Raw genomic sequence first — 22,949 nt, forward strand, 5'->3', positions numbered from 1 at the left:
CAGTTTGACATTCTTCTCTTATCAGGTTTCCAGGGAAACAGAGCTAGAAAGTCAACCAAAGGTCAAATTCTTATGCAGAAGAAGGGAAAAGGGTTTAATAATCCTTTGCCTATAACATGCAACTTGCCAGTTAAGGAAATAATTATATTAATGTTTCAGTACAGACTTTACAGGGTGTCTGTGGCAGAGACAATGCTCTGTGTTCCCCAAACTCCATTTCCTTTTCCTCCTGGGCACAGTTAGGCCACATTTTCCAGATTCCCTTCTGGGTAAATGTAGGTTTGTGACTAATTCTGGCCAATAAACGGTGGGTAGAAGTGATACAGAACACTTTCAGCCTAGGCCTCTAAAATCTCCCCGGAGGTCCTCCACGGTCCCTCTCTTCCTTCATCTGCTGATGAGATGCATAGGCTTCCGTGTGGGATTCCAGTGCCCTAGAGAATGGTGGAGCCACTCAACAGAAGGGACCTGGCGAGTACCTATATGGTTGGGGGGTGGGGCATAGACCCTCCACTACCAACACGCACCAGATGTGATATAAGCAAGAAATAAATGACCCGCAAGAAAAGGAAAGAACGAATTTGCCTGTGTTCTTAACCCCTCTCCTCCCTACCTGCCAAAGGTGAACTGACAGAGATTGTTTGACTGGGAAAGTTAAATTACTATGCCCTACTCTCTTAATGTGGAGGCAAGGCACACAATGGATCTCCCCTCCAGCCCTCTCTAGCATGGGAGGAAAACTTTGAGCCGAGCACTAGGGGAACACATCTGTTTCCCCTATCACCACCTTCTACGTGGTCCTTTGCTGAGAAGTGGGTGGCTTCTGGCTAAATAGAAAATTCCATGACAGTCAGAGGTTTCTCATCGAAGAAGCCATTGCTGAAGCAGTGCATTCCGATCAGATTTCAAAGACATGATTTGAGACACAAAGCAATCCAACCTAAGTGGCTGAGAGGAAGGAGCCAAAAGCTTTCATCATTAAAACCCTAATTGGAAAAACTAAGAAATGGGTTTGCTAAGAGGTCAGGAGGCCAGTACTGTGTTATGCCTGAGAAAGTCTTTCCCAAATTGTCCTCTTTAAGTGGACAAAGTTAGGGGCGCCTGAGTGGCTCAGTTGGTTGGGCATCCAACTTCGGCTCAGGTCACGATCCCACGGTTTGTGGGTTCGAGCCTCCCATCAGGCTCTGTGCTGACAGCTCAGAGCCTGGAGCCTGCTTCAGAGTCTGTGTCTCCCTCTCTCTCTCTGCCCCTCCCCCACTCAATCTAGCGTGTGCACGTGCGTGCTGTCTCTCTCAAAAATGAATAAACATTTTTTTAAAAATTTTTAATGGACAGTGTTATTTTGTTGTTCTGTGCTTAGTAGTTTTAGTAAAGAATTAGAGGTCTTCTTTTATATATTTAAGCGGGAAAACCTTACCAACGTCTCTTTAATAAAACATGGGTTAGTGTGCTTTTTGTTACAAGGGAAAATAGAAAATAAAAGAAAAAAGCTCAAACTGGCTTAAACGAGAAGGTAATTTATTGGATCCTGTGACTTAAAAGTCGAGAGAAGGGACAGCATCCAGTAGTGAGGAACCATCAAGGGGGTGATGCTGGTGGGCACAGCGAATCAACGGGGAAGAGCACGCGCTTGCTCTTCCTGCCTCCAGCATCCCTCTAGTGCCCCCTGTTGGCGGAGTCCAGCAGGTCTAGATGGCAAAGCACACATGTAGTCTATGGAGTCACAGGCCAGCGTCACAGAATTAAGTACAGAAGACAGGGTTTGGACTGGAGACACAATAGCTTAATCACTGTCACATCTCTATAGCAAATGATTTTTCAAAATTGCTGTCAAATGAAAAGATAATCCGAGAGAATGCAGTCAAGAGATCTAAGAAATGAGTATCATGGAGATACATCAAGCAGTTAATTAATAAAAGCACCTATGCTATTTTGCTAGATCGTGTGCGTGTTTGCTGTTATTTTCTGTATTGAAGTTGTAATTTCTTTTCTCACTCTAAATCAATGTTACCTACGTACTTTAGGAAAAAAAAATAAAATAAAAAGGGTTTACAATCTTCCCCGGTAACATCCAATGATCACAAAATCCCAAGAATGAAACTATGAAGGGAATAGCCCTTCCAAACCTCTGCTCACCCCCAAGGGGAACCCCAGCTCAATGGGTATCTTCTCCCAGGTGCTTCATTCCCCAGAGCTTAGCTGAAAGTGGAAAAGGGGAGAAGACGAGGTCCCCAGGCCCTCCAGGCTTCCTTGTCTCTGCTGTTTGCACAGACTGCACTGGAGAGAACCATCCCATCATGCCTGGCCCACTGCTTCTTGCACAGAGGAGGTACTGAGTCAGCATTTTAGCTGGATTACAGACTTTTCCTGTCTGAGCTCCTCCCACCATCACTGCTCTTTCCCCCTGCAGGAAGTGCATCCTTTGGAGAGCAACAACCTTTTTGTGTTTTTTTGTAGGGGGGGGGGGGCATACTATCTCCCCTCTTAATCATGACAGCCTAAATGTTATTTGTCTGGGTTTCAGTTCAAGTTCTTCTATATAACTGTATATAGGCTCATAAAATAAATAAATGTAAGCTCCTGGAGGGAAGGCATGGCCTGTTTCTTTATATTCCCTTTGCATTTCGTAGCAGTTAGAATTTCATTCCATTGCAAGGAACAGAGATCTGAAAAATAATGGCTTAAACATAGGACATTTTGCATTGTCATGTAGAGTAGGTCAATTTAGTCTGTTCGTGTTATGGCCCTGCCAGCCGTCACCAGCTAAGGTTTCTTCCAGCTCTCTGCTCCAGCATCTCGAAGGAATGGATGGCCCTGTATGCCACTGTGGCTGTCGGAGCTCCAGACATCACTTCCATGTTCCAAGCAGCAGAAGAGAGGAAGGGAAAGAGCATACCCCTCCCTTTTAAAAAAGGAGACCTTTGCAAGTCCGAGTACCCTCCTGCTTATATCTCGTTTTCCAGAACTTAGTTGCATGGCTGTACCCAACTGTAAGGAAGGCTAGGGAATGCAGTCTTTTAGCCAGTGGAAGATATGCCGAGCTACAAATGAGATGATATTACTAAGGAAGAAGGTGATGAATATTTGATGATATTGCTGGAAAAGGTAACAGAATATTGGTAAAGGACTTCTCCTTGGGGAGCAGTTTAAAGAGATTAAAGTTTAAGTTGAAGATTAAAGTAAAATTTAAACGTCCAGAAAGGCTGAGATGACAAAAGGGCTCTCAAGACAGTTTACTCAGAGAGGAAGATTTGCAACATTCAGAGGCCGTTCCCCGCCCTTGGTTTTTTTAACATTGAAAATATCGATTGGATTATCTTATGATTCCAGAAGTCTATCTGTGAACTTTAGAAAATTTAGAAAAAGAAAAAAATAATGCCCGTTACTCCCGGGACCTAGAGACAACCCTAATTAACATTTCAGTGTGCTCTACGTAAGTCTCCTCCAGGCATAAATAACGTTAATTTTTAACAAGTAAAAGAAAAACTCACTCTTGTTATTTGTAGCGGTGGGGTTGTTTTGTTTTGTTTTGAGAGAGAGAGAGAGCATGAGTGAGCCAGGGGGCAGAGAAAAAGGGAGAGACAGAGAATCCGAGGGGCAGAGAGAGAGGGAGAGAGAGAGTGTAGAGCCCAAAGTAGGGCTCCAGCTCACCAACCTTGAGATCATGACCTGAGCCGAAGCGGGATGCTTAACCGACTGCACCACCCAGGCGCCCCTGTCGTAGTGTTTTAACTGTGTTTTTTGAAAAAGAGGTATCTTGAAGTGTTCCCCAACCCCCCACACTGCCTTTGTTCCTTGTCCTGCCCTCCACTCCATGATCACCGCTCATGGCAGTCTCAGTAAATCACATCTCAATTTATCTTTCGCGTATTCCCGCAGCTACAAGCTTCCAAATCCCCTGTGACACGTTTTATACAAATGCCGGCCCAGCACACACTCTGTTCCTCACCTTGCTTTTCCCACCCACACTTTATTCTGCCCTGTGCTTTTTGCCAGATCAACACGAGAGCGTCCCTCTCTCCTTTCGTGGCATTTCTTGCAGTGGACTTACCTACCCCATTTATTAAACAGCTCCTACCAATGGGCACGTGAGTTGTTTCCAATCTTCTCTACGACAGACAACACACAGCCCGTTATGGGTCTCATTTGCGTGTGGTAACATATTTATAGGATAAATTCCTAGAGGTGGGCTTGCCAGGTCAAACGCACTTGTCATTGTGACGGGAACTGCCAATCGCTCTCCACACTGACTGCAACAACTTGCGCTCCCACCAGCAGCACGTGAGAGGGTCTGGTTCCCCGCGGCCGCTTCAAAAGTGCGTGTTTTCAAACCTTTCCCTTTTTGCCTGGGTGATAAATTTTTAAAACGGATCTTAAACAGCTTTATATCACGGGGAAAGTAGACTCCTTGTTGTTGCTTTTGTGTTTTTAAATTTCTGTCTTTTAAATTCCTGCTCAGTGCTTTACCTTTCATGAACATTTACCTGTGAGATCTCTGGGTTAGATCAGTAGCCAGACGGACTAATAAATATGAAGGCTGCTCCTCTCAGCTGAGTAGTTGCTATTTCTCCCTGTGTTTTAGCCCTGATAAATGCGCCTGTTATGTCCCAGCTAAATAATTGTTTATTTTTTTACCATTTGGTTTTTAAGTAATGTCTACACACAACATGGGGCTTGAACCTACAACCCGCGATCAAGAGCCACATGCTCCCCTGACTGAGCCAGCCTGGCGCCCCTAAATAATTGTTTATTATTTTGATGGTTTAGACCCTGCTTTAGTTCAAAGCATTTTTTTAAGTTTATTTATTTGTTTTGAGAGAGAGACAGTATGAGTGGGGGAGGGGCAGAGAGAGAGAGAGAGAGAGAGAGAGAGAGCGAGGGCAAGAGAGAATCCCAAGTAGGCTCTGCACTGTCAGCACAGAGTCGGATGCGGGGCTCGAACTCAGGAAACCCTGAGATCATGACCCGAGCCAAAACGGAGAGGTGGGCGCTCAACCGACTGAGCCACCCAGGCACCCCATTCCTAAAACATTTTAGGTAAGAAAATTGTAATAAAGGGAAAATAAGAGTAAAAACAAACCCCCCCCCCCAAAAAAAAAAGAAAAGGCTGTAAGAAAAGCAAGATGAAGCCAGAAATGAAGTCAGCTCACCAAGTAGCCTCAACACTTGCCAGAGTCTGGTCACGGATTCGGCCAATGCAAAGAGACAAGGAGTTCGAAACATCTAGGCAGGGCTCTGTCAGAGCCTGGCTTTTCTGAGGCTGTGGTAGTCATCAGACTGTGTGGGGAGGAGACATTCCTGCTTTCGGCTTTCACGCTCCAGACTCCGGTGCCCTGTGGGACTAGAGCAGCCGAGACGGCAGCAGGAGGGAGGAAGGTGGTCAGCCGATGGGAAGAACAGAGACGGAGAAAGAGCACGGTAGGAAGGAGATCAAGGCGGGGGGGGGGGGGAAACATGCTCAGAAAGCACAGCGGTCAGGGGCCCCTGGGTGGCTCAGTGGGTTAAGTGTCCGACTTCTGCTCAGGTCATGATCTCACGGCTCATGAGTTCAAGCCCCGAGTCGGGCTCTGTGCTGACAGCTCAGAGCCCGGACCCTGCTTCAGATTCTGTGTCTCCCTCAGTCTCTCTTCCCCTCCCCCGCTCATGCGCTCACACACTCTCTCTCTCTCCCTCTCAAAAGTAAATAAACGTATAAAAGAAAAAAAAAGTGCACTGGTCAGAGGCCTCCAAACGTTATCTAAACGTGCACAGTCGGAGCACCATTTTATCAAACTGTAGGAGCCGTGGCAAATCAACATCAGCTTCATTCTACCGAAATTCTTATGGTGCCATGTAGCCTGCTTTGTCTAAGCCCTGACCTTGGTCAGATTCCTGTTTGGCACCTTGGCTTCATTTTCTGGCCAAGTCCTACTTGGAGATGAGCTCCGCAGAGGAAGAAGGGATTGCTTGAGGCTGCGTTCATGACGAGACATCGTGAGAAAACATTCCAGTTCCTCGCCCAGGGAGGCATAGGTCTGAGGATGTCGAGGAAAACCGGAGACCCTCGTCGTGTCTGTATCAAATGACAATACGTTGCTTTCCTGTGTTTTTCGTACGTAACATTGTCACTTTAAACCCTGATGAAAAAACTAGTTGTACGAGGCTTACAGCTCTGGTAAGAGATGCTTGCTTGTGGGAAGGGCTAAGAACAAAAAAAAAAAACAGTGCCAGAGTATCAGGGTGAACGTTACCAAAAAAACAAAACAAAACAAAACAGTGTTGTTCTAATTGTCTTTTCATACACACAAAATCACCGCCCTTGCCTGATGTCAAAATAAACGTGTTGTGTTTCATCTGGTGCAGATAAAGCTATCTTTGCTCCAGACAAACCAAACAAACCCTTTCACTGACAGCACAATATTTTGTCTTTCCAGGCATCCTATAAGCCATTGCTGAGGCAGGTTGTGGAGGAAATATTTAATCCTGAGAAGCCAGATCCGGTGGATATCGAACACATGTCTTCAGGCCTCACGGATCTCCTTAAAACCGGATTTAGCATGTTTATGAAGGTAAAGTAACCATGAAGAGGTAATCCTGACTGTAATGCTCTCTTTGATGGGCACGAAAATGCGGGCACCTTGCTCACCCTGGTGAGGACCGTGTAAGATAACAGCCAGTGTTTTTGGTTCTTCTGAAATCAGGTACAGTCTTTATTTAACTTTGGTTATAAACAGCCTGACCTGCCGGCCTCATCCAGCTTCTTTTGACCTAAGCGCTGTGGTCTTTTCCAATAAGAATACAAGCCTTCCAGGATAGCACTAATGAAAACTTTTCTCCTCCTGGCCCACAGTTTCACGTAATCCATATACTAGTCACAGGTCTTACCGATGGTCCATTGCTCTTAATTCCAGAACTTAGGTAGGATAAAGAATAACTCTGCTCGGTCATATGACTAGCATCACCCCAAAATCCATTTGAAAATGACTTTTGTCTTAGCCCAGCAGACTCCCAGGTGGCAAGTGCTAGACTTTCTCTGGCTAATATCAAGGGCAGGTCAAAAATGACTGAACTGCTTTTGCCATGGGGATAAAAGGATGGAAAGTACACAAATGAGACCTATTTTTAACTTACTATAAAGTTTCTAAATTTAAAAGGATCTAAACAAGATTACAGGCTGGCCTCCCAGTCTACACCAGGATTTCAGTTGTAATAACTCTTGGAAATAACAGAATGTTTTGCCTACTTCAAAGCGTCTTTGAAATCATGAATTAATCTACATAGAAGATCTGGCCTTTTCAGAGTTCAATAAATGCATATGCCAGGAAAACTGGTCTACTCTAAAAGCCAGAGGACAGAAGCCAGACAATCAGACTCTAGACAAAGCAGTAAACAGGCTGGAGGGGCCGCCCGGGTCTCCTTCCTGCTGCCCCCAGTTATCAGCTGTGTCTGCTGCACCCATGGCTGGTGGATTTTCCCTTCTTTCTTTCTTTTTTTTTTTAAATAACATATTACAGATCAGCTTCTGGAACATGTTCGGGGGCTCCCGTGTTGAATGTAAGTCCAAGGTTGTCCAGTAACCCTTCACGATGGCCAGTTTGTGGAGAAACTTCCAGGCTAGGCCTGGTCTCCGAAACCTCCTCCAGTCGAGCACCCTCTTCCTTCATTCACAAGCTTGGACTTGGCCCTGAGGAGAGGCTGAAATAACACGTGTGGACTTTCAGGCCCTGGTGAGTGAGGTCTGAGGATGGCCCGACGGGCTGCAGCGTTCATGTTCGTGGTTGGCCAAGGGCATAGTGAAGGCTCCAACCCGTCTGCACCCTGCTCACCATACGTGTTTCCAGATTGCCCAGTGGCATGGTACAGGCCAGAGGAGGCCTTCCAACTCGCTCTTGTCCAGCGATGTTCCATAGAAACAACTGTTTCTTAGCAAAAGGATCCTGTGACTAAATATATGTTTGGGGAACACGGAGTGAGACAACAAATTAAATTGCTTCGGAAGGCACAGTGCCTTTAATATGCTAACGGGCTTCGCAACTGTCAGGCCAACAGAGAGCCTCCCTTGGGAGAGACCAGCCACTTGCGTTTTCCATTACTGTTTCATAAACTGTGACACATCACGTTTTTAAATTACCCTTTTAAACTCTGCAGAGTGTTTTTTGCAGCTCTTCCTGGAATCAGAAGCTTCACTGTCCTAAGGATTTGGCCCGGGAAGGTGTTTGGAGCCGTCCTGGGCTGCTCTGTTTCTCTCCATTCATATCCCTGGAGTTAGGGCCCGTGAAGAAATGCTCTGGCCCCTTGAGACGGATCTCAAAAGGAGGTTTCCAAGTAATGGACTTCAGAAAAAGGGGGAATTCGTGTTTTCCCAGCAGCTGTCAGAATCCATTCCACACCACCAGCTGCCAGGCCTCTGCTGTCAGTTGCCAGGGGATGTCATCTGTCTGCAGGGGGCGGGAAGAGTCTCAGTGGGCTGGCCACAAAGCCCTCCTCACCCTGGCACCCCAAGGGAGGGTCCTTTTGTTCTGTTTCTACACGGGCTCCAATGGCTTCCAACCACACCGTAGAACCTGAAAGGGAAAATTACCTCTGGCTCACACGTTCAGGGCTTCAATCAAATAAGTGGAAGAAATGTAAAGAGGAACAGCCAGGTGGGCTTTGAGGAATGACTGTGATTTCCCAAGGAGCTATGTCTTTGAGATGGAGGGAAGCCATCAGAAGAGAGCGTCTTCTACTCTGCTTAAAGTCCTGTGGAGAGAAGAGGGTACAAGATGTGCCTCTAAGATTCTCTGCATCAAACCAAAACTCTGTGAGGGGGAAGTCAAGGCTGCTGGATTTTGCCCTTACTAAAGTCAAAACCTCATGTGCATCCTCCGGGGGTGCCTGGGGGGCTCAGTCGGTTGAGTCTGACTTCGGCTCAGGTCATGATCTCACAGTTTCTAAGTTGGAGGCCCACATCGGGCTCTGTGCTGACAGCTCGGAGCCTGGAGCCTGCCTCGGATTCTGCGTCTCCCTCTCTCTCTGCCCCTCCTCCAATCACACCCTGTCGCTTTCTCTCTCAAAAATAAATAAACATTTAAAAACAAAAACAAAAAACAAAAACCCTCATTTGCATCCTACGGCAGCTTGTTACCGTGACGTTCCCACATTGCTTTAGTGTACTTCCCTGCATAAAGACTGTCCAGAGAAGTCTTCCAACCCCACCTGTTCTGGTCGTCTCCTGCTGCGTAAGAAGCCATCCCAACACATTGACTTAACATGCTGTTGGTCATTGACTGTGTGCATGAATCTGCACTCTGTGCACAGCTCGACAGAGAAGGAGTCATGGAGAATGGCAGGTCTTCCATTATCCAAGCCTTTCCGGAAGCACTTCTTCTGAAACCAGGTCAGGAGCATGAGTGAGTTTTCTGTCCTCTGGACTGGAGGAAAAACTTGTTACACGTGGCCCAACACTGCCCTGTCAGGCTGGACAGCCAAGTGTAGATGCAGGCCTTTAAGATGGCCTAGTCACGTGATCAGCAAGTTGCCGCGGACCATCAGCCGGTAGCTCAGCCTGGCCGGTGAGCCGAGGCACGCAGTTCCTCTCCATGGCCCAAACTTCCTCACAGCATGGCGGCTGCATTCCAAGGGCAAGCATCCTGAAAGAGAGCCAGACAGGAGCCTCAGAAGTCGCACGACATCCCCTCCACAACGCTCTGTTTGTCGAGGCAGTCACACATACCCACCTATGTTCAGGGAGAAGGGACTTACTCTCTTCCTCTTGAAAATATGTTGTGGCCCCTTTTGGAAAGCACAGTCTGCATTCAGCCTACATCTACACTTGGCTGTCCAGCCTGACAGGGCAGTGTTGGGCCACGTGTAACAAGTTTTTCCTCCAGTCCAGAGGACAGAAAACTCACTCATGCTCCTGACCTGGTTTCAGAAGAAGTGCTTCCGGAAAGGCTTGGATAATGGAAGACCTGCCTGTTTGCCATCATTTGTTTGAACAACAGAATCTCAAAGCCGACCAAACAAACAAAAACGAAACCAAACCTTCCTGAATGCTTAGAACGCTGCACAACTTTCCTCTCCTACTTCCCTCTCTCTCCACTGTGTCAGGCCCTGGAAGGGAAGGCCCACAAGCTGGGGAGAAGAGGGAGTATGCCCACAAGATCATTCTTCAGGCAGTCCTGAGAAAGTGTTTCAAGTCAGCCGAAGTCACTCCTCAACCGGAGGGTAGACTTGTGCTTAGCCACATAAAGCTCTGGGCTTCAAAGGGCAATGCCTGCGGGGGGAGGGGGACCCTCAAACTGGGGAGAAACGGCTTTGTCAGAACCTGGCATTCGTCAAGCAGCCAAGCATTTCTCTAAGACGCTTGTGCACGGAGCACCTTGATCTCCTTACGGGAACGCTTGATAGTGATCTAATACATAAATCGAAACATACCTTACCCCTCTCGCTTCAACGTTAATTTAATTTGAAACTAGCATGTCTAATAGGCAGCACTCTTAAAATGCATTTCTGGAATTTGCGGTCTGGAGTTCAGCCTCCTGAAAATAACATATCTTGTATCTACTCCATGTGTTTGGCCCCCAACTTGTTTTGACTAAAGGACACAATTTGTCAAGATGTTTTCTCTGTTGGGATTGGCATGAGGAGGGTGGGTTTTAACTAATGAAATTGCATGAGGCCCTTTTTCCTCCTGTCATGTGTTTTTTAAGAAGGCTTTTGTTGTTGTTGTTCCATTTCCTATGTGGCCGTGCTTAATTGGAAAAAAATGAGAAGATTTGTGAAAAAGACTCGAAGAAGACCCAGAGCTTGCCTCTGGGCCTTTCTCTGAATTGATATGAGGGCTCCGTTGCCTTGGATCCACAGGAAAAGTGACTCAACAAGCCCAGAAATGCTGGTAGTGGAAAGGGGATCAGAACTGAAACTCTTCCAGTTGAAGTGAAGACGTTTGATGGAATCATTTACTGGGGATCATTTATTGTGAAGACCAAGGAGTGTCTCAGGGAACTCAAGGCAGCAATGTGGTGGGCCTCAGGAAGGGTTGGGACTGACATCAGGGAAGCCCCTGGAAACCAGACAGTTCTTTGAGACTCGCCCTGGCCGGCAGAAGACGCAGAAGAACAGAGGCCGGCATTCCGTAGGTGCTCGGGATTCGTCGAATGAATGGCCGGGGAGCTGTGCCACAGCGTTGGGCTCAGCTTTGACTGAGCCTCATCTACCTCGGGTCAAGTCTTGATTCCCAGGGCAGGGTCTCAAATTGGCCCAGCCTCGGTCAGCGGCCCGTTCCTGAACCAGTCTGAGGGGCAGGATCACACCCCTCAGTCACAACATGGCTGCCTGGAGCCCACCCCACAACCGTGAGGACAAAAGAGGCCATTCACGTGTGTGTTGGACGGACACCTGCGGAGGCACCCACAGCAGGGGTGGAGGATGCCGTGGGGGCTGAAGGGCAAAAACGATGAGCCTCAGGTGAGACCGGATGTCAGACCCTTGGACTATAAGAGCTAGGCATGCCTGTGGATCATCTAGTCCAGCTCTTCATTGTTTGCACAGGAAAATGAGACGGAGAAATGAACTGTTGGCCGAGGTCCATTCTACTTGACGGCATTTCTGACAAGAAGAAACCCTGTTGGCATCCGTTGATTAAATCAGCACACGGCCTGGAAGCTCTGTCTGCGACACTATTTATAACCATTGTTTATGTTTTCTCCTTATTAACTATGCTTCATACTATGAAGTAAGGCTTGATTTTTTTTGGTCTAACACTAGCTAAATACGATCCATAAGGTCTAGTGAGATGGATTCTCTCACGGTAGGAATCATTAAGCAAAAACAAAAACTTGGTTCGGGCAGTCTACGATCTTTGTCTGCCTGTGAGCAATTATCGAGGGCCTCTCTTGTGTGCTCGCCGCTGTTGTGGGCAAGGGAGTCATGGAGACAGACGAGATGCCCCGCCGGCCCTGGCAGAGCTCACCTTGTGAGGCCTGTAGTTTGTTAGGGAGATGGACAAGAAAACTGAGGAGTGCGGGGAGGAGGGGAAGCAGTGTGCCAGATGGGATGGGAGGGCACAGAGAAGGAGGAGCCAGGCAGGGAGTCAGAGAAGGCTTCCCAGAGGAGTTGAATGCCGTCAGAGCAACAGAAGTTAGGAACAGAGCCATCAGTGCCATTGAAGGAATCGTGGATGGCTCCCAAGGGCTGGAGCTGAGGGTGGATGGGGGGAGTGGAAGACTGTGAAAAGCAGAGAGATAAGCAAAAGCCAGATCAGGAAAGACTAGAGGTCTGAAATTTGACCAAAACACTGAGGTGCCATCGAATGGTTCGCAGGAACGTATAACCAATTTGTATTTTACCAGGGTGGCCCTGGCGATGGCAAGTGAGGGGGGAAATGTGGCCAGACCGGCATCGGGCAGCAGAGGGAAGGTGAGAAGATGGGGAGATCCGGGGGGCTCAAGCCGGGCTGGGGGCCTGAGGGCAGGGACACAGTGCTGGTGGGTTCTACAGGACAGGGTGTTGCTTAGATGTGGAAGCAAATGAGAAGACACCGTCTAGGGTCGTTCACCTGGGGTGGGGAGACTGGATGAGTGGTGTTAACGTTCCTGAAAAGCAGGAAGGGAGAGCAAGATAAGTTGCATTTGAGGGTTTAGCTTTGCAGCTCAGCAGAGCCTGGGCCGACAGTAGCAATCTGGGGTCGCTGGTGCAGGTGACCCATGAACCATGGGCAGGGCCCGGGGCACCCAGGGGTGTGTTTGGGAGAAGAGCAGGGACCAGAGGCCCGAGCAGTCAGGGACACGATATGTAATGGAGGAGGCCAAGCAAGCAGAGCCCTCTAAGGAGAGAAACCTAGGGGGCTTAGAAACAGGACGGAGTGGGGGAAGTTTCGGGAAAAAGGAAACCACCCACCACAGCAAATGTGACAGGGGGGTGAAGCCACACCACAGAGTGGCTCTGGGAGCGTGGAGACCTTCTGCAGTGTGATCCAACGAGTAAGTTCCACCGGGAACCTGGTCATTGGCTGATGCCGCTGAAGAATGTAGAGTGCAGCCTTAAGAGATGACAGCTAATAAAAATGCTTTCAGTCTGAAGAATCGCTTTGTAAATGGGAGTGTGTGGAGCGGTCTGACTCCGCGGTGAGGCAGACGTGAATTTCAGCCTCAGCCCTCCAGCTTGGGACGAGTCACTTAGCCCCTTCAAGCCTCACTGTCTCTGTAAACCGGAGCCTCTATCTACTTCACAGGTTCTCGGTGTTACATGGAGTCACGCTGGCCCCGCCCCCTGCTCTATTTCCTTCCGGAGCCCTTACCACCTTCCCTCCTTGCCAGTTTCCTTACCTCCTTTGTCATTCTCCCCGGCCGAAGTATAAACTGAACACCAGCAGGGATTCTTCTCTGGTCCGTCCACTGCTGAATCCCAGAACTCCCGGAGGGCGCCAGGGACACCGGAAGCAGAGGAAACCCTGCTCGGGGAAACCAATCAGGACATCCAGGAGCTCTCTCGGGGCCCAGAGCTGCGCAGAAGGTTTTGGCAGCCTGCGCTTCGGAGGCTCCGACGGATGGACGGTGGACAGAGACTGTCTTCTCCGTCCAGAACCCATGCCTGAAAATCACAGCCAGCAAAGGCTTGGAAAGTGAAGAGAGCGGGGAGACTGACTCGCCTTACTGATCTGTATATTTGCGAGGGCAAAAATAACGCTTAGCGCTTTTAGCTTCAATGCGCCTTTCGCCACGAACTCGCATGCGGGATGCAGCCGTGGAGGGCCGGTTATAAGGAATGTGTTATTCTGATGGAAAAGACTTTGAGAGACCCCGCCTCCCAATAGCCTGCCCACTCGACATGTTCTAGAAGGAAAGTCTGGTATCAAAACATAAATCTAAACAGAAACCACAAGAGCAAACGGCAACGCGTATGCATCGGACCCTTTTATTTGTACCAAAACCAACATTCCCTCAACTCCTTGGTCCCAGGGTATTGTTCTTTGTTGTTACTGTTCTTTGTTTCCTTTTCATCTTTCAATATATCCTTCCAAGACTCTTGCCAGGGTACTTCAGAGTCCAGACTCTCTTATGGAAAGCATATGTTTTGGGGAACATACTGTACCACTTGAAGTTCTGGAGCCAGTTGTATTTCTGTTCCAGGATCAAGTGAGAAACCGTTATTTACAGGGCGAGAAGGAACCTCAGGTTAGCTACTCAGCCGCAAGACCCACACGTGACGCAAAGAAAGACTTTCTAAAAGATCTCTAAGAACTAAGAAGGGCATCTCCAGCTAACCCATGCGTCTCATTCATTCATCTATCCACTTATTTTATTCGTGCAACATCTGTTGAATGTTTACCACGAGCAAGGTCTATGCTCAAAGCCACAAATACCAAAATCCCAAGATAAATATGATAGGTCCTCCCCCTCCAGCAGCTCACTGGCCAGGAGAGGAGACAGGCAGGTATATCAAGGCAGCAGTCCAGCTGGACAAGGCCAAGGCAGAGGTGTGTGTCAGATTCGGGTCACGGGACAGGAGTCAAGAGACAATTAGAACTTTCCAGAGGAAGGGATGCTTTTTAAAGAGACTAAGAGGGAAGGAGGTAAAGAAGAGAAGGAGAGGGTACTTTACACAGAGGAAACTACACGTGCTACATAAAACATATGATGCAGTGACAGTCAAGATATTTAGTAACCGTAGTTCCATGGCACAGAGGCCAAAACCCACTGGTATGGTCCCAACCAGTGCCTGTGGCCCACGATCTCTCCTACTAACATGGAGAATCTCCAGGGTTTGTAGGGAAAAAAAAAAAAAAAAAAATCAAAGTACGATGTTGAGTGCTAGAAGTCAGGGTGGTAGTTACCCTTGGTGAGGCCATGACAGCAGGGGGGGCCAAAGTGGGGCTCAGGGTGCTGGCTTTCCGTTTCTTGATGGCTTTCTTTACCTTATGAAAATAACTCAGGCCAAACACTGTGATAAATGCAATTTTCAGTGCCAGTGTTCCATAAAGGGACATATATTTACCAAAATGTTCAAAAAACCCCTCAAATACCATGCAGTCAGGCACAGCTCAAATTCTTGTGAATGACTCCAGGAAACAGTATACACCTGAAGATGGAAATAGCGACGCGAAGCAAAGCCACATTGAAAGAGCCATGTATGCTGAGTTAAGGAGTTCGAACTCCGTCCTCAGAGACTCGCGGAGAAAGCAAGCACAGGAGAGGGCTGAGGGGCGTTTTCAGAGCGTGGCCTCTGGAGCTTGGCCCCTGGTGCCACAGTTGAGTTATCGCGTGTAAACTTAAAACTCTCCACCTGCCAAATGCGGCCGTGATTGTGTTTGCCTCCAAAAGATATTTTGAGGGTTGAATAAGGTACTGCACAAAAATATTTAGTGGAGTGCTCACTCTATTCCACAATAAATGTGTGCATTTTAGAAAGCTTCCTCAGGCAGGAACGAGGAGAATGAATGGGGGGGAGGGGGTGGCCACACGGGCACAGGGAGATGAACCAGAAGGCTGTGGCAGTGACCTGGTAAGACGGAGTGAAGGCCTGACCACAATAGGGACAGTGGAACTCAAGGGGATCAAGGAGAGATCCACAAATTTGGAGGGGGAGGGGGGCGGGTACAAATTAACAGGCTTGATCTAGGACATGAAAGGGAGTCAAGTCCAAGGTGACCATCAGGTGTCAGGCTGAGGGGACTGTGTAGATGGTAATACTGTTAGAAAGTCAGCATGGGCAGGGGCACCTGGGTGGTTCAGTTGGTTAAGTGCCCAACTGTGGCTCAGGTCATGATCTCACGGTCTGTGGGTTCAAGCCCTGCATTAGGCTCCATGCTGACAGAGTGACAGAGAGTGTCTCCCCCACTCGCACTCTGTCTCTCTCAAAAATGAATAAACGTTAAAAAAATTTTTTTAAAGAAGTCGACGTGGGCAATAGACTAGGGGGAAGATCATGCATCACATGTGAAACCTGTTGGGAGACACCCAGGTGGGCATGTCCACAGGAACTTAGTACAGGTGTCTGTGCTAAGGACATACATTTGGGAAGTATATAGAAGATTGTGGAAGGCAAAGAGTGGTGAGGTCCTCATCTCAGGGATGCTGCATTGGAGTGAGAAGAGCAAAGGGCCAAGATGGAACCCTGAGGAACATGGACATTGAGAGGGGCAGACCAAGAAAAGAGTCTCATGAAGAAATTTGAGGAGAAAATGATCAGAAAGGTTGAAGAGCAGCCAACAGAGAGTGCTATTGGAGTAGCCAAGCAGGGTGTCATCGATTGTGACAGATGCCACAGAAATGACCTGTTAGATGAAAACAAAGTAGTGTTCCTTGACTCCTACATGTGCTGGCCGCGATGGCCTCAGTGAGAGCAAATCCAGGAGAATAGGGTGACTAAAGCAGGATTGTCTTGGGTCTATGTTACGTGGCTTGGAAGAAAGCAGTCAACAAATGCATTCCAGGGGAAGGAGAGCTACAGGGCAAGAAGCTGGAGGGGGGGAATGAGGAGGCCATCTTTCTGGAGATCAGAGCTCCCAGTATTCACCACCACCCGTTTCGGCAGAAAAGGTTACGTTTCTCTCTCTCTCCCCCTCCCTTTCCCTCTCCCTCTCCTTCTCTCCCCCTCTCTCTCTCCTTTCCTTCTTTCCATTCTGACTTTCCTCTCCAGAAGCCAAAGAGTAACTTATATAACTGGAAATGCTGGATGTATTACCTTTTTAAATGTTTTTAAAATAAGATGTTGAGAAGTGGGTCTATTCGGGCAAGGGAGCCAGAGGAACCCAGCCGAGAAAGGAGCTGAAGCAGGGCCAGGAGAACCGGCCTCCGCTGGGGCTGCTGGCCACCCTGCTGCTCCTGGGGACCGTCTGCACGGCCAGAAGACGGGTTGGGAATTCGTGTGAATGAGTGTATACGCCCCGCGCCTCCGTCGACCCTCCTTCGTGGAGTCAAAGCCTGTTTCTCCCGCCTCTGGCTGAGGTGGCCGTGAGGGCAGTTGGCAACATGCTTCCTGCAATGACGCCACACAGACACCTGCAATGATGCCAGGAGCAGGCCCCCAGCCTGCTCCACCCAGCGGATGAGCATTTGCCTCTAGAACCTGGGTCACACCACTTCTCCTGCCCACCCCTCCCCAGACCTGCTCTGGCCTCCAGGTAGGGCTCAAAACATAGTGTCTTCGGAAACTTCCAGGTGGGCCCTTCCGTTAGTCACTAAGCCTATGTGTTGCTCATCTTGCCTTTCCCGGGAGGTTCTGCAAGTCATTCTAATTTTCGTGTATGAGACTTGGCCTTATGGGTGAAATCATAAGGCATCCGGAGAATTCTCCACGACATCTGGGGGGGCCATTCCACACACCGTAGGTTCTCAGCTAAGGTTGGCTTGCGGAAGTAAAGGGTGCGACGCCTGCACTGGACTATAAGCTCCCAGGCCAGGTCCTGGGCCCGTGCCTCTTTTTACCCTCTCCAGCACCAGCCCCCCGGGGCTCTGACCATCCATCCATCCCACAGGTATTTACTAAGCACCTCCCATGTGCCAGACTAGGTCAGCTGAGAATTCAGCAGTGAACCAGATGCCCAGTTCCAGAAGAGGAGACGGCCAATAGGGAAACAAACCAACCAACCAATCCAATAACCACAGGCTGTGGCCAGCTCTTCGGAGGAAATAAACAGAGCTCTGTGACGACTGGGAGGCGTGTTCATGCTGACACCTGAGAGCTGCCAAGGAAGGAGTGAATAAGTTGCCCCTCAGCCTTCTCTTCCTATTAAATAGCCCCACTACCTTAACCTTTCTTTCAACAACGTATTCAAAGGGGTATGACACGGTGACGCGGTCTGCGTTCTTCTGGTCGGTGGGTTCACCGTGCGCTAACATACCTGATCCCTAATGCATCACCCTCTCTCCGAGGCTTGTTTTCGTCCCCTGCCCGAGGGGGCGGCAGCCCTGGGGTCCCCGCGGAGGGACAAGGGGCAAGGCCCCCAGCTGCTCAGCGCTCTGCCACTGATGCCCGTGGGGGTTTGTTTTGCAGGTGAGCCGGCCCCATCCCAGCGACCACCCTCTCCTGATCCTCTTTGTGGTGGGCGGGGTCACAGTCTCAGAAGCCAAAATGATCAAAGACCTCGTGCCGTCCTTGAAGCCAGGAACCCAGGTACTGAGACCTCTGTGAACGAGGGCCCTGGGGCAGAAACGAGAGGGTGGGTGGGGGCCCTTCCTTCCTTCCTTCGGCTCCCTGGCGCCTCTCCCTATCTCTGTCCCACCTTTCGTGTCCCACCCACCCCTCCCTGTCACGTTCCCCCTCCCTCTACTCCAGGGCCAGCTGTCCTCCGGATGGGGGTGGAGGGAGAAGAGCTGTCACCTACGGTCCCCTCTTCCGCCTCTGGGCTTCAAGGGCTAAGGTGCTGTTGTCCCCGGTCCTGATTCCTGAGGGGCGTATATTCTCGTGTGTCCTGAGGGGTATATAAACCTTTAACTACTCAAGAGCTTTCACTGCTTTCCAGGCTCCAGATAATGAGGGCTGCTCCCAGGGACCATCTCCCCACCGTGGCAGTTAGAGGCACGTTGTCGAGGCAGTGACCAATGTGGTCTCTTTCTCCTCTGTCGCCTCCTGCCAGGTGCCTCTCATTTCCCCCTTGTAAGTGGCCCCGTGGTTAAGAACACCGGCCTCTTGATCTTCTAGGTCTGTCTTTGAGTCCTACCTCTGTCCTTCACTAGCCAGCTGATCTGGGAGGGCAAAGCCTTCAGTTTTCTCGCTGATGGAACAGGGCCAGGGTGGCTGTGAATCTTAGATCAGGTAAGGGGAGAGGGTGTCATTCCTAGCACAGTGCCTGACCCTTAGCTCTCAGTAAAGGGTGGCTACTGTTGTGAGCAGCAGCCCCCTGCCCTGCGGGAGGGGTGTTAGCCGCTGGCCTGAGGCCGGGAGCCCAAGGGGAGAGGCTTCGGGAGAAGGCGAGCCCCCTGCCTGCGGATCTGCCCGGGGAGGCAGAACCTGCAACTCAGTAAGACTCCAGGTCCTTGCCTTACTGGGCTCCCCAACACAGGCCATGTGACAGGGACGTGAGAGCAGGTGGCTTACATGATCCCAAGAAGCAGAAGTGAGGGAATCTGAAAAGAGACCGTAGAGAGAGAAAAGCCAGAGAAGCACGAACTGCTGGGCTGGTGCGCGCCAGGGGCAGCTGAGGCTCTGTCCTCTGGGAACCTGAGGAGCCCCTGGACGGCATACGTCATCTTCCCGTTCCCTCTGCCCCCTCGCCCCCGTTTGAGAGTCGCCCCTGGGGGGTCATCTTCGGCTTTGTGCCACCTCTGCAGGCCACTGAGCGGCAGTGTCGAGGATCCATTTCGTGAGCAATTGTCTTTTCGAGCAAGACGTTTTTAAAATCCGAAAGCACACTTCTCGCTGCCCCTAACGAGGTGAACCGGATTCTTAGCTCTCCGGAACGGTGCTGCGCTGTGACACCCCGACAGACATGTTAATCCCCGCTCTGAAAGGATGAAGTGCAGACGTTTCCAAAGCTGTGTGACCTGCGTTTGACAACCCGGACCTGGAAGCTGCAGTGGCTTGGCTATAATCTGGCCGTGTGCTCAGACCTCCGCAAAGGGAGCTTCTCAAAGAATTTGGAGCTTAAGGAGCAGCCTGGTTTGCTCTGTTGCCCTTGTGCCACAAGTTCCCCCGAAGAGCTAAGGGGCCCCCAGGAAAACCCCAAGGGCAGCAGGGAAGACCAGCAGAAGAGGCAGGGGCACCAGAGTGCTGTGCATCTCCGAGCTTCTGCAAGGAGGTGGATCAGCTAGATGTTTGTGGAGCGACACGCCTCAGAGGCAGATCTCCCTTTCTCGCCCTCAAAAGACACAGCTGCCCTACTTCTGCAGCCAACTCTGCCCGGATCTGGGACATGAGCAGCTAGCTTTCTGCTTTTACAAGAACAGCGGACGTTAGGCCTCGCTGCTCTAGCCGTACACGAGATGGCACGAGGACTGGTGCCATTGTCGGCTCAGACTTCTGGAGAAAGTCTGCTGGAGAAACAGGCGAACGGATTGAAAGGAACAGGTTCTACCGAATCTACGTCCCCAACAAACCCTCAGCCAAGAAACTAACTTGGCTTGACTGTCGACGTAAGCAGCGATAATATACCTGACGCTTTTTTTTTTTTTAACGTTTATTTATTTTTGAGACAGAGAGAGGCAGAGCATGAACGGGGGAAGGTCAGAGAGAGAGGGAGACACAGAATCCGAAGCGGGCTCCGGGCTCTGAGCCGTCAGCCCAGAGCCCGACGCGGGGCTCGAACTCACGGACCGCGAGATCGTGACCTGCGCCGAAGTCGGACGCTTAACCGACTGCGCCACCCAGGCGCCCCACCTATCTGACACTTATATTCTGTCTTTCCTACCCAGCCTACACTTGAACATCTCCAGAGATGAGGGTGTGCCCCCTCCCCCTGCAGCCTGCCTGAGTATCGGCGGCCCTTACTGTCTCCCCTAGATGCATCCAAATCTGCCTTCTAGAGCCTCACTCACTAGCGCTGGTTCTAGCTCCTGGGCCCCGCAGAATTTACAGGCAAAGCAGGCTCGTCCCTCTTCCACATGGTCTCCCCTGGCTCTGCTCTTCTCCAAACTGAGGCTTTTCGGTCCCACGATACTCATCTGGGGGTGCCCTGGCGGTTGTGGTGGCTCTCCTCAGTCCCACTCCGTCTCTCCCTCTCGCACTCGGTTAGAACGGAGAGCCATGCCTCAGTGTGGACTGGCCAGTGCAGAGGCGGTTGGGGCTGCCTCCTCCCTGTCCCCACCACAGCCTACAAGGCCCAGCCCACAGTCTGCGGGATGGATTCTTTCGGCTCGGTTTTCACTGTTCTAGATATACCGACATCAACTGAGCCTATAGCCTTTTCTCTCCACGTTCCTCATTCCTGCCAGCAAGACTTAAGCATCCTGGGAGACTCCTGCTAGCCCTTACCCTTGCCTGCCGTTTTGGCTCTGGAAGGACCACGGGGGCCGGCAGTGGTGCGGGGAACCGGCAAGTCATGAGGGCAGGAGAGGGGCCTTTGGCCCATCGGCCACACGGGCCTCTACCGCCTCACAAGAGTGGACTGCCTCCCTTCGGGTCTTTTCCTGCCACTCTTTGGCCTGCTTGCTCCCTCCAGCGTCAGGACTTCGGGCTTTTCTTACTATTTATTCCCAGCACCGCAAACAGGGTCAGGATTGCTGAGTGTCGCGATTATTCATTCAACGTTGAATCTTGAACGCTAGAAACTTCACGTACAGTATTGTAGCATGAGACCAAAGTAGCTCTTCTGGAGAATTCACCAACCTGTCAATTCATTCTGAGATTACGGACAACTGAAACCAGCCTGACTCTGGTAACAGCTGCTGTTAATCCATACCTTCTCTCTATCTACATGGGTGCTCTTGGGACTCAAGTACAGGACTCTGAAATCACATCTACTAAGTGGGATTAGTTGATTATCCCGTGAACATTTGTTGAATGGCTGCTGTTGTGCCAAGCACTGTTCTTGTGCTAAAAATAGAGCAGGGAGCAAGCCAGACTTGTGCCTGCTCTCATGGAACTTACGTTCTAATAACGAATGACTGACGTCAAACATGAAAACTCCAGCCACAGATAAGTGTACTGAGAAGACAGGTGCTGTGGTGGGAAAAAGTAGGGGTGAGGGGTGATTCCTTCATCTGGCACAGCTCCTTATGGAGGAGAAGGCCTGTGGGCTGAGGTTTGAAAGGCATTCAGCGACCAGCTCTTCAAAGGAAACAGAACCCATTCGAGGCACATCTAGAAAAGAATTCTCTTCCACAAACGGTGACAAGGGGAGCGTGAAACAAGGAGTCCAGAAACCACGCCTGCCACCTGCTAGTCTTACGGGATTGTTGTCATACTCTAAAACTCCACTCCCTGCCCGTGGTTGTTGGACAACGTGCCGAGGAGAAAATTGGGCCGCTGCAGAGGCCTTCTGCTCCGGCTACGAAAAAAAGAGGGGTCCAAGAGTCAACTCCCCCCACCTCACGCCCACCCCGAGCAGCCACCGCCGGGAGCTGGGAAGCTTGGTAGGCTTCCCCTCGCTCTGGAGTGCGCGCGCCTGGCACCGGCCTCTGTCTCGTTCGCCGCCTGGTGTGGGGCCCCGTGCCCAGACGGCTCTGCAGGCGAAACTCTGGTTGGATGGTGGCCAAGAGGCCTGCAGAAGCCTGAGATTATGGGAGGAAAATAACAGGGAAGGACCCTTCCAGAAAACACAGGGAAAGGCCAGCTCAGGAGACAGAGGAAGGCCGTGTGGGCGGGTCAGCCCCTCCGTCGCCTGCTTTTCATAGGCAGTGCACGTTGCCCCCCGCGCACGCTCTCTAGAGGTTCTCAATTTCTGGAGCCGAGTATTTAGTGAGAATGTGCTAGGACAGAAAGGAGGCTGAGAAATATGCTCCTACGCACAGGGTTTTGCATAACTTCAGGGTTCAGGACACCTAAATCTTGGCTCTAAAAACCTCGCTCCAGGTCATACTAAACTCAATTGAAAGCCCCAAGGAGAGGATTCCTGTGACCTCCTTTTTTTTTTTTTTTTTCCCCTTTTCAGTTTAGATCTATTTTATTCTGAAGCTTCTTACTGTGAGGACAACATCCGTGGGATTTTAAGTTTATCTTTCTTTTTTTTTTTTTTTTTTTTTTTTTAGGTTAATGTTTATTTATTTTTGAGACAGAGACAGAGACAGAGACAGAGTGTGTGCTGGGGAGGGGCAGAGAGAGGGGGAAACACGGAATCCGAAGCAGGCTCCAGGCTCCGAGCCGTCAGCCCAGAGCCCGACACAGGGCTTGAACCCACGAACTATGAAATCGTGACCGGAGCCGAAGTCAGACGCTTAACCAACTGAGCCACCCAGGCGCCTCAGAATCTCCCAAGTTTAAAAGAAAAAAGGAGAATAACCATCGTTATCCCCTGCTTCTTTCAATGCACAGTGTTAGAAGTCAGCTGGATGTGGAAGCTAAATCCCAGACTGCCCCGCTTCCTCCGTGTTCAGCAGAAATAGAACAGG

General features: G+C 50.1%; 1 protein-coding gene across 2 annotated transcripts in view; it reads left to right on the forward strand.

Moving 5' to 3' along the window:
- The window catches only part of SCFD2 (sec1 family domain containing 2), a 399,088-nt gene that overhangs the window by 370,139 nt on the left and 6,000 nt on the right, over window positions 1-22,949 (forward strand). The window contains exons 7-8 of one of the 2 annotated variants that reach the window (XM_015082196.3): window positions 6,414-6,548; window positions 17,959-18,078. In XM_015082196.3, the coding sequence (XP_014937682.2) occupies window positions 6,414-6,548; window positions 17,959-18,078 (255 nt within the window). The remainder of the gene's footprint in view (window positions 1-6,413; window positions 6,549-17,958; window positions 18,079-22,949) is intronic. The other variant, XM_027056729.2, reaches the window with a different exon arrangement.

The sequence above is a fragment of the Acinonyx jubatus genome, chromosome B1, assembly GCF_027475565.1.
Source record: "Acinonyx jubatus isolate Ajub_Pintada_27869175 chromosome B1, VMU_Ajub_asm_v1.0, whole genome shotgun sequence".
NCBI lineage: Eukaryota > Metazoa > Chordata > Mammalia > Carnivora > Felidae > Acinonyx > Acinonyx jubatus.